This window comes from Bemisia tabaci, unplaced genomic scaffold (genome assembly GCF_918797505.1).
Source record: "Bemisia tabaci unplaced genomic scaffold, PGI_BMITA_v3".
In the NCBI taxonomy this organism is placed as follows: domain Eukaryota; kingdom Metazoa; phylum Arthropoda; class Insecta; order Hemiptera; family Aleyrodidae; genus Bemisia; species Bemisia tabaci.
The window spans coordinates 116,202-128,208 of NW_027311756.1; the positions used below are offsets into that span (position 1 = coordinate 116,202).

Consider the following 12,007-nt stretch of genomic DNA (forward strand, 5'->3'; position numbering starts at 1 on the left):
CGATTCCTGAGAAAAATTTGGTAATTTTTAACATTAACTGTATCAAACTCTATTGATTAGTGATATATGGGCAAAAATTTTGATGCATAAGTAAATTAGTGCTCACATAAATTTTAATACACAAGGCACTTACCCTCAAAGCAGCGTATACTGACCATTCTTCAGTTCGGGCACTAGATGATAGCCGGAATGCCGGGATTCTCGGCATCGACGGCTAGTGAAAGTGAGTTGCCTTTTGGTTTCAAATGATGAGGAAAAAATCCTGGCTCCATAGGACAACACTTTTATCGAATACATGAGGCTCGAACTTCCAAAATCTCAAATTTTCATTTTTACAGTGTTTTTTTAAAGATAATTTCTGGATAATTGTAGAGACACAACTGGCACGTTCCATACGTGTTTTCATCGATAATTTGAGTCAAGGATTCTATTTTTGTGGTTTACAAATTAAGATATCGATTTAAAATATCGTTTTTTGCAATACTTTGCCCAAAAAAGCGATTTTTTTTGCGTATATCCCAAGAAATTTTGATTCCTCAATGCAAGTCTTTGATAAATCGACATTTTGACTTCAAAAATAGATTCTTTGTGAAAAAATACAAAGGGTACCGGGTTTACACCTGGGTACATACTACCATACGGGTATTATATGTGACGCAGCAGGACAAAATGCGTCTTTAAATGAAAACTGAAATTGTTTAGTACACCGGAAAACCGTTTAAGGGTTAAAAGAACCCAAAAAAACCTACTTTATTTTAGTCTCCAATGATGATGATTCCTAATGTGATATTCTGAAGGGTGTTGGGTCAATCTTTCAAGCCATGATTTGCATTATTAATAATGTAAGCGTTTAGGGTGGATCGTTCCTCAAGATTGGCAACAGTGCAGACAAACCTTAACTGCTATTTGCTTGGAAAACTTGTTTTTCTCCCCCGGACTTTGCATTATTAATAATGTAAGCGTTTAAGGTGGATCGTTCCTCAAGACTGGCAACAGTGCAGACAAACCTTAACTGCTATTCGCTTGTGTTTTTCTCCCTCGGACTTTGAAATGCTGCCAAATGGTCAAATTTAGGAATTTTGCAGTCATGTCTTTGTGCCAACTAAGGCAGAATTAACCCTTCTAACCCATGGTACAATGCACCTTAAGCAAATTTTGTCCTGCTGCTTCACTTATGATGTTAGGTTTCCTGAATATAATTGTGTCCTTTCACATACCAAATGATAACAGCAACTTTCTACAGTTTTCATGCTTCTCAAAAGTATTGAAAATTTTAATCGCACTAGAAGCTGCTAATGTTGACCAGTTCAATCGACAGCATGTCCCTGGATATTTGAATACAGTGCTGATTTGATATAAAGCCATTTTTTTCTTTAAATTTCTGAATTTTGAGCTTAGCCGATAATTGGTTAACATTTGTACGGAATTTATTAAAGTCCATGAATGTTGCACCAAGTGCAAAAATGGTAAAAAAATACTGTTCAGCTGACCAGCATTTCCAGTGAATGTTGTAAGTAAATATTGTCTATTCTCATGCCTAGCGCCTTTCAAACTTTCAAGAAAATTCGTAGGATGCTTCTTTGATCCTCTGACATACCACTTAACAGCTTACAACGGCAAAACATAGAACCGTGAAACCATGCAGGGCATTAATTTCCAAAGTTATTCTTCTTATTCAAGCGTGGTAACTCACAAGAACCAATGATACGAGGAGACAGTGACAAAAAAAATTACCATATAAAGCGTTCCTCTGTGAACATTCCCGTCTTTTATTCTTCTAATTGTAAAAATCTTAGGTCTTTTTCCAGACTCTTCTTGGTCACTTTCAAGTTCTCAATTTTGTTTTTGAAAGTTTCTCCAGCGTTAAAATAGTTTCTAATCCCAGTACAATTGCTCAAAAAAATGAGTCATCACTGGACTAGCTCAAATCCTCATAACATACTTTTCTCGTAAATGTTGAACAAACCTGACATCAGATACGAGATTAGCGACCCAAAAAAACCCCCGCTTACCAAAACTTATTGATTTTCGTTCGGATTTAGCCGAGATATCAATTTTTCTCGCGCAACCGGCACCTCTGGCCCTCAGTGCGCGCTGACGGGTGCGCCGCGAAAACGTGAATGGGCGCGATGTTCACGATGCTGTATCTTCCTCAATTTTTTAGCAAACCTAGCAAATGTATATAGTATATATAGCATATACCATTTTCTTTCAAATTAGATACGTCAGATCTTCAAAACATTAACTAAATTCGAGATTTTTTCTCATACATAGCCCCTATTTTGAAAAAACCGCAAAAAAGGCCTTTATAGGCTATTTTCTCCAAATGGCGGCAAATGCACACCATATACAAGGAAGGAAACTTCAGATTCGGATTGAGCGACCCAAAAAACATACTGTAGGCCAAAATACGAGGTTTGTACCCGAAATTCCAGGTAGACTTACCAGGCCCCTGGACTGTGAGGATAAATGAACATTGAGACCTAAATATGTATGTTGAAAATAAAAAAAGAAACATCAAGGCCCAAGTTCAGCCGACCATCTTTTCTGGCTGTTGATGGAGTATAGCAGCCTGTCTCCTTTCTTCTGAGGTTTAAACGAGTTTGAACGAGTATGCCACAAGATGCAGTTTAATAAACACCCATGAAAAATTGCATCTACTGGCATGCTCTTTCAACCTCCTTTGGATTACTAGATCCACTATGCGATCCTTTGAGAATTGATGCGTTTGGTGCAGAAATGGCATTTCCTAAGAACTGCCTTCTTTGGGTAAAGCATCTCTACACATCCCTCAGACCCTCAACTATCATCGCTTCAAATATAAATTCAACCGGTTATTAGTTGAGTGCAAGATGAATTATTTTGTAGGAGTGGGACGTATTGGGTAAGTGAGCCCTTCAGCATATCGGCACGCAGCTGGAGTTGCCGGCGCGCTGTCCGTCGAACTGTCGGTGTTGGCAACGGCTGCTCACAGCCAGCCTAAGATACTGAAAAGTAAAGTTTCATCACTTACCCCAGTTGCAGATATTTTAATGAAAGCCACAATTTAGCTACATTTGTTTACAGAAGGTTGATAGACATTTTGTTGAGACAGTCGGACTATCACGTCCATGCAGAAAGGACTGAAAATAGTTTTTATTCCCCCCTGTTAATAACGATTATTATAATATGAAAAATGTTTCGGCCTCCTGTGGTGTAGTGGTTGTAGCGCTGGCTCTATAATCAGGAGGTGCCAGGTTCGATTCCCGTCTAGGCGACCTGAGTTTGATGGTCTCAAACAACGGTTGCCTCGGGATGGTACATAGTCAGGACGGAGGGGGGCGGGGCTCTCACTAGAAGCGTAGGATTACCACTTGTGTAGTATCAGAAGTAGTAAAAAAAGAAGAAAAAAAGGAAGAAAAGTTGGGAGGTGGTGAAAGGTATGAGTGGTGAAAGTTGCGATTCTGAGGACGAGTGGGCTGGGTTTGATGGTCCAAAAAATAGAAGAAGAGGGAAAGATATAGAAGAAAAAGAGTTGATCAGAGAGGAAGGGAAGTGAGGTCGGAAAAGATAAGATCTCATTTTGTATACAAGAATAAAAGTTTGTTATGTCTGTTTGATTATGTGCTTTTTAATTTGACTCCAAAAAACTACTGGTCTTCTTTAGTTTTTTCGAGGCAAGAACAACATTAGGAAACCAAGACGTGTATAATTTTTTACAGAAACATGCATAGAATACATGTTGTAGGAGGTGCGAAATGAGTAAAAAAGAGCATGTATGTCCTGTAATTGCATTTGAGTATGTAAAAGGACACAATACGTATGAAGAAAGTTGACTTACCAGAGAGAAAATAACTAATCTGATTGATTTTTTTTGTTCTATGGAGAAAGGGCACTTCATTCGGCAGCTTTAATTATTTGTTTCAACTAATTAATTTTTTAACTTTTCATGCCAGATCCTATTGAATGCCTGAGCCACATTAAGGAAGACTGCATTGCGCATTTCTCCTTTTTCAAGTGCTTTTTAGGTAGATTTCTAAGAAATATCTACGTATTGCAAACGGTACGACCTCGTAATTTTCGCTCAAAGAGCATCGATCCTGAAGCCTTGAGTTGAAAAATGTAGGTGTTATATATATATATGTAAAAGTGAATCTAACGTAGCCCAAAATAAATACACTGAAAACACATCTGGGGAAAGAAGGCTTACACATTCAAAATTGAAACCAAGACGTTTCGTCCAAATTCTTGGACATTTTCAGTCGATAAAATAAAGGTTAAAATACAGTCGTCTCTCAGACCAGAGTAGCAAGGCACTCATTTAGCCACTGTAGGCACCCATAGGCACTGTATTTTAACCTTTATTTTATCGATTGAAAATGTTATATATATATATAATTGAGATGTACAACCGTTACACACATAAATTGAGATATTTATTTCGCCAACGTTTCGGAGGCTCATTGCCTCCTTCATCAGGGCATGAGATGACACTAACATTACAAAAACAGACAACGAGGAACCGCGGACCGTTCTCCTCGTTGTCTGTTTTTGTAATGTTAGTGCCATCTCATGCCCTGATGAAGGAGGCAATGAGCCTCCGAAACGTTGGCGAAATAAATATCTAAATTTATATGTGTAACCGTTGTACATCTCATTTAAATCCATCCAAGTATATATATATATATAAATACATATATATGTACAAATACATATATATGTACAAATACATATATATGTACAAATGTGTATATATGTGTGTGTGTGTGTGTGTGTGTTTGCGAGCGATTGTATGGCAATGGTTATGGGGCCTCTGTACACGCTTCTTCTCCACCTTGTGGGGCCACGCAGCGTGGCCCCACAACCAAAATCGTGACAGAAAATGGCATTTATCGGCAAAAAAAAAGCCTGATAGGTCAGGTTAGGTTAAGTTAGGTTAGGTTAGGTTAGTTTTACAACAACACACAAGTCCAGTGGCCCCACAACTATTGTCGTACAAGACTGTGTGAGTGTGTGTGTGTATATATATATATGAGATCTAACGAACCTTTGCGACCGTTTTTTTCCGGAACCACCGATACGATCAGAACGAAACTAAGAATGGTTTTTCACTGTTATGAGGTCTACATTATGTTTCATTTTTGGTGAAAATCGACCCATCCCTTGGTTCAGTAAGGTCAAGGTCACTGGGGGATGATTTTCCGAATTCGTCCGATCTTAGTCGGTGATATCTCAAAAAACTTGTCTCGTCGTGGGTGGCCTTCAAAACAACCTATATTCACCTACCCTCTAAAACCACCCCTTATCCAGAAAATGTGAAGTTCAAAGGGGGATGAGTTTTTGAATTTGTCCGATCTTAGGAGGTGATACTTCAAAACACTGGTTTCGTCGTGACCCTCAAAACAACCTACATTCACTCACCCTCTAAAACCACTCTTTATCCTGAAAATATCAAGTTCTAGGGGGAAGATTTTCCGACCGGTCAGGCTCAATAGGCGCAACTGTTTTCATAGAAACGATTAGTCGAAATATACCTTTCGTTTCCACTGTGGCTGGAAAGCGTTTTTTTTTTCTATAAAATTTGTGGTTCGGGGAAATTGTTCCAATGTGCTGTATTTGCTTCGGAATCCAAACTGCTCATTAATTTTAAATGCTTCTTATCAATTATTTTCAAAAGTCTTTTAATATACAATTTTTTTAATAACTTGTCCGTAATAGGTATTAAAGATATGGGTGGATACGATGAGGGATCTGATGCTGGTTTGCCAAACTTAAGGATTATGTAATTTCTGCCTTCCTCCACTGTGAAGGAACATATTTTATTTTGATTACAGCGTAGAAAATTTTGACAAGTTTTTGTGAGGCCTTGGTAGGGAGCTATTTAAATATGATGCCTGAGATCATATCAAACCCAGGAGCTTTGCGTAAATTAATTTTAGTTTTAATCTCTCTGAAAATTTCATCTTGAGTAATAGGACTTATTTTATCTGTTTAAGAAATTAAGTTTTCTATGTCCTCATTTTTGCTAATTTTACTGTGCTTAACAGGATGCGGTTGAAACACATTTCCAAGATGAGAAGCCATTACATCTGCCTTTTCTTCATTATTGGTTGCCCAAGTTTTATTGCCTCTTTTTATAGGGAAACTTGCTTGCTCCGATCTTTTAAATGACCTAGTGGCTTTCCACGGAGTATATTCATTATTCTCTGTGAGCTCGGACTTCAAATGAATTTCTCAAATTTCTCATTTCGAAAAACTTTCAAGCGCTTTTATACAATTTTATTCAGTCCGTTGTACTCCTTTTTATCCTCAGTGAATTTTGTATGTAGTATTTTTCCCCTGACTGTGCGCCTCTGTGTAATCAGGTCTACTATCTCAGAAGGAAGTTTCAGTGGATTAGCTTTTGCAGTTATTAGACGCTGTGGGAGCACTGGATTTGGCTGCATCTTGAATTTGCAGGGATAGCTTCTCCATATCTTTAGCTAACTCATTTATATTTGTTATGGGGTTATCCGGGGTTGTTATGGCTCTATTTCACGGGCTAATTTTTCTCGGATTTTGAGCCAGTCAGTCAGCACTGAGACCTAACACGAGGGCCTTCTAGTCAAAATTGGATGAATGTTAATACAGAGAGTAATAGGATCATGGTCTTTATTCCTTTCAATTACAGATGAGGCCAGTGAAAAACTTAGCTTTATCTGAATATGACTAATTGATAAACCAACTTATTTCACCACTCACTGAGATTTCACTGTGCCTGAACCTTCCCATAATTTTAATTTACATCAGTAGTGAAGGATATTTGACATTACTTATCAATACTAATTGTTAGTATACATTCTCAATAATTCTTTTCAGATGGCTAGACTGTTCTACCACTCGCCTCAATTTGCCATTCTGGATGAATGTACAAGTGCAGTTAGTGTTGATGTTGAGGGTTCTATGTACCAATATTGTCGAGAGGTTGGCATCACGCTTTTCACAGTCTCACACAGACGCTCTTTATGGAAACATCATGAGGTATCTTTTATTCTGTCTTCTTGTCTTATGCAAACCCTTCAACTGCGTTTATCCTTTTAGCAATGTCCAAATACTATTGATTTAATTAATACTATTATTAATACCCAACTAAGGTAACTTTTCATGAAAAATACGATACTTTAGGCTTGAGAAGACCAGGAAGAACCCCAGGACTGTGCAGGGAGGGGGCGCACCGCACAGACCTCTTTTTCGACAGAATGGGGATATTTTTGCTATCCTGCATTTGTAGTACAAAATATTGCTGAGAAAACAGTTCTGAGAGAAATAAATTTTATAGTTTTCAAATTAAAAGAACAGTCAACTCCAATATAATGTGTTGATATGATGCATCATTGGTCAATGTATTATGTTGATTAAAAACCGAGAGCTCATGAATAGTTCACTTAACCGGAATAATATAAATTGGCCACCTACCTCGTTCGATGGAGATTTTGGTCAGGAAAAAGAAATTGGAGGTCTGGCGAGACAAATCGGTTGCTTCAGGGTCCCTTGATCGGTTCTTTCAAAAAAATTTGCTTGACTTTCAACCGGCAACATATACACTCGTGTTTGGGCTTCTTTTACCCATCATGTCATCCCGAAAGAGATTCATTCGGTGGCGGCTGAAATCGGTTGAAAAATGGCTGCTTTAACGAACTTTCTCCAATAATTCTTGATTAATTAAGAATATCCGTATATATCTAAAGTGGCCCAGACGTATCTTACCAGGCCTTTTTCCAAGAAAAACTTGTTTTGGGGTTTCGAAAAGTGGTTAAGTAGAATGGGGAATCGGTGGAAAAGAATCCAAATTTTATATTTCTAGGACTCCCCACGCCCCTTCAGGAGGTTTTTTTTTTGGGGGGGGAGGGCATCCAGGCATCTAAGAATTGTGTTGAAAAGTGGTTAGTTCAATTCAAAAATGGAATCCACGCAAAAGTTCAGTAAGTAGATAGTAAAAAATTATTGTGTCTCTCAATTTCCAATCAAATTAGAGACCATCCAAAGGGCGGGGGGGGGGGAGGCTGGCGCTGCCGTTTTAAAGCTCCCCGCAATTAACGCCAGTTTTCCTCTCAATAAACGTAATATCTCTTGAAAAGTTCCAATTCGGAGCGATTGTAAGGTAACTTTTCATGTATTTCAGGTTTAAGAGTCTATAGAGGGTTCCCCAGGGCCATGTGGGGAGGGAGCGCATTGCGCAGGCCCCCTCCGTCCTCTCCATATCAAAAGCCTATTCTTACCTTTTTTTTTTTTTGGATGAGGGGAAAAATTTGCTCCACTGCCCCTGTCATGAGGGTCGCCGAAACGCCCCTCATGACAGGGGCCCACCGAAGACCGGGACAGCAGTGGCCATCAGCTGGTGAACAGCCGTCGAAGCGACCCCTAATTGACCCGACCACTGTGAGATGGAAGAACCTGGTCTGCCTAACCTTACTGTTCAAGAGAAACAGGCATGTTGAGGTTGAAGATTCCCAAAGGGCTTTCCACAGTACAGTTTGTCGTAATTCCAGAAGTTTTGAAAAGTCCTGCTCCACTGGGTTTTCCTGTTGAATGTTGATGCTTTGCATCAGTATCATCCACGAAAAATTTGAACTTGATTCGACAGTTTTTGGACCTACCGGTAGAGCGGTGAAAATTGCCGAAAATGAAGATTCTTTGCAATCCTCTCTCCTCCCAAAAATCTCTCTACACAATCGGAAGGACTACAAAGTATCTTTCATATTTTTCTATGTATACATGAAGTCTCTCCTACAACGCCTTCTGGCGTTCTGCAAAACCCAAACACCACATATGCCTCTCTTCTTATGGGTTATCGGGCAACTGACACTGCAACATCCCTTTGTCAACACCCTGCCGCCATCCCTTAACGGGACGTCCCCGTCGCCTCTTCCCAGGTGATACCCAATCCAGAACGTGTTTGGGCAGCCTCTCCTCCGACATTTTTTGCACATATCCATTCCTGCATAACTAACTGAACATGACGACGTGCACAATATCTCTTTTAACCTTCATCATCTGGCGAATTCTGTCATTCAGACACGGTCCTATCTCCAGATTCCGGCAAATAGCTGCTAAAAATCCATTTCAGTTGCCCTTAACCATTCTTGCGTTCTCTTCATCAAAGACCACACTTCACTTCCGTAGAGGACGATACTTTTCACGATGGCGTCATATATTCTTGCCTGTTTATGTTTATATGTACATAAATGTTTGTCTTTGAAATGCTCTGATCCCATTTTTTGTTGCATAATCATCACCAGCCCCAGGCCCAAAACCCCTTGTTCCAAGATTATGTAACATCGCCTCCGAGAGATTGGACTCTATGCTCACCTACCCTAAGTTTGCTTGCTCATCACATCTGATTTGTGACTTTTCCCTACGTTGCCAAATTTTCGAGAAAAATCGTCCTGAAGCGCCAAAAATTGGATTAATCATCATGTCGATGGTTCGAGAAAATGAATTATGACTTTCATGTGGATCGTGGGACACTTTCCCCACGCAGTTTCTGTTGTTTGGTATATTTGGCTTGTAGAAAGCATCTTGAGAACCAAGGATCATCTCGAGGTTACAGGAATAAAGGAATGAACTGGAGTGAAGGATAAGGTAAAAGCACCTTGAGGGTCCGTTTTGTCACGTTCATCTGAGCCATTACATGTTCCGTGAGACGCATTGCAATTATCCATTTTCGATACGTTATTTGTAGTGAAAGAAACCTTAAAATTCACTTCCTGGAACCTTCGACATGATTTTTAATCCAATTTTTGGCATTTTTGGCGCTTCAGGACGATTTTTCTCGAAAATTTGGCAACATAGGGAAAAGTTTCAAATCAGATATTTATGTATTTTTTTATGTTCCTTATGTTCCTTCCAAAAATGTACATGGTTTTTAGATTAAATTAAGTTTCACACATATAAACTTGAAAAAATCCCTAAAAATTGGTCAAAATTGGCAACAATGGACCGTTCGGCCTTTTAAAATTTACAGGAAGCAATTTTATGGGCAGATATGAAAATTATGTAGAAAAATACATATAGTACACACCCATAGAGGGTGACTAAAGTCGAAATAACATTCAAAAGAGCTACCTTCAAGTCAAAAAAGGCCGCTAAAATCGACATCCCGGTCAATTGTCACATCGTGGGAATCCAGGTACATCTATAATTTTTTGATATGTTGTATATATAGGTAAGAGCTGTTGTGTACGTCAATATGAAAGTTGTACCCGACTTTCTGGAACCTTAAGCGAGGCAATTAATCGAATTTTGGCCATTTTTGGCTCTTTGGGACAATTTTTGGCTCTTTGGGACGATTTTTATCAAAAATTGGCAACGTAGTAAAAAGTTGTACCGAACATTTTTTATTCATTTTTTGGCGTTCTTTTCAAAAACGTACAAGGTTCTTAGTTTGAATTGATTTCTGCTTGTGTAAAATTGAAAAAACCCCTAAAAATGGGCCAAAAAACGGCAATAATGGGCCATAAGGCCCCTTTAAATTTATCGAAGGCCTTTAAAATGGCCAGAAACGGAAAGTACGCCAAAAAATACTTAGGAATCATCTGCTGAAAGAGTGATAACAGTCGAAGAAGTCGACGAAAATAACTATTTTTTGATGCCAAGATTCTGGGTTTGAGGCGTTGTTGCACCTTTGCATGGGCTCCGTTCGGTAAAATATTTGGCATAAAGTCTACCTAAGACAAGTACTTTGAAAATATGAAACATTCAGCAAAATCCAGGTGGGGCCGGAAAAGGCCCAAGACGATACTCCTCCTTATAAAATCACTTTCAAACACTTTTTTATGTATGAAGCAAAGTTTTCAGGAAGGGTAAGGCTGGTGAAACGATTGAAATGAACCAAAAGTTAGTCAATGCTGAGTCATTTAACAAAATTGAACAAGAAACTAAACCGTTTGTAACTTTTACAACAAAAACAAGGAAAAATTCTAAAATTAGTTAAAAATTCAACAAGTCTGGTGAGACGGTCCCGATACGTATAATTAGGGTGTCAGCTACAGCCCATGGCCGGTGGGCGGGCAGTTATCGCAAGTGGGTTCGAATCTTCACGGTGTCCTGCCGCGCCGGCCGGAGAAAACAGTGGATTCTCACATCCGCTGTTTTTACAAATGACATGTTTTTCAGTCCATATCTCGCCGAAAAATTACGCTGGAAGTCTGAAAATTTGCACAGGCATTATTAAGGGTTCCAGAATTCGAAAAAAGCGTTTGCCCTAAAAATGGCGGATGTCAGCGACCGCCATTGTTACATACATGTCCTCATATATTTATATGTGTATATTTATAGCTGGGATGTAACGAACCTTTGCGACCGTTTTTTTCCGGCACTACCGATACGATCAAAACGAAACTAAGAATGGTTCTTCACTGCTATGAGGTCTACATCATGTTTCATTTTTGGTGAAAATCGACCCATCCCTTAGTTCAGTAACGTCAAGGTCACTGGGGGATGATTTTCCGAATTCGTCCGATCATAGTCGGTGATACCTCAAAAAACTCGTCTCGTCGTGGCGTTCAAGACAACCTATATTCCTCTAAAACCACCCCTTATCCAGAAAATCTGAAGTCCAAAAGGAGATGAGTTTTCGAACTAGTCCGATCTTAGTCGGTGATACTTGATACTTCAAAACACTGGTTTCGTCGTGACCTTCAAAATAACCTACATTCACTCACCCTCTAAAACTGCCCTTTATCCTGAAAGTCTCAAGTTAAAGGGGGACCATATGGACAGCTTTATGCAATAAGGAACTAGGGTCAAATTTTCGATTTTCCTTTTATGATGAATTCCTTATCAGGAGGGTATTACTTACTATTGAGAAAAAGGAAATCCTCAAAAACAATTTTTATCCCGCTTCAGCGACCCCGCAAAAATTTGCCGTCGCAGGATCACGCGAAGTTCATTTTGCAATTGGGACCTATACTATGGTTCCCTATTGCGTAATGCGAAACTCGGATTTCCCATTTTGCAAATCGGAACTATAGACAGGACGGCATAATGC

At 39.1% G+C, this 12,007-nt stretch overlaps 1 protein-coding gene across 3 annotated transcripts in view; it reads left to right on the top strand.

The window, feature by feature from the left end:
* Positions 1 to 12,007, top strand: part of LOC140225863 (ATP-binding cassette sub-family D member 3-like) — a 131,962-nt gene that overhangs the window by 97,449 nt on the left and 22,506 nt on the right. For all 3 annotated transcript variants that reach the window (XR_011900747.1, XM_072305838.1, XM_072305839.1), the window contains exon 15: positions 6,838 to 6,999. Coding sequence is in view for 2 of the 3 variants with exons in the window: in XM_072305838.1 (XP_072161939.1) it covers positions 6,838 to 6,999 (162 nt within the window). In the remaining variant the exon portion in view is untranslated. The remainder of the gene's footprint in view (positions 1 to 6,837; positions 7,000 to 12,007) is intronic.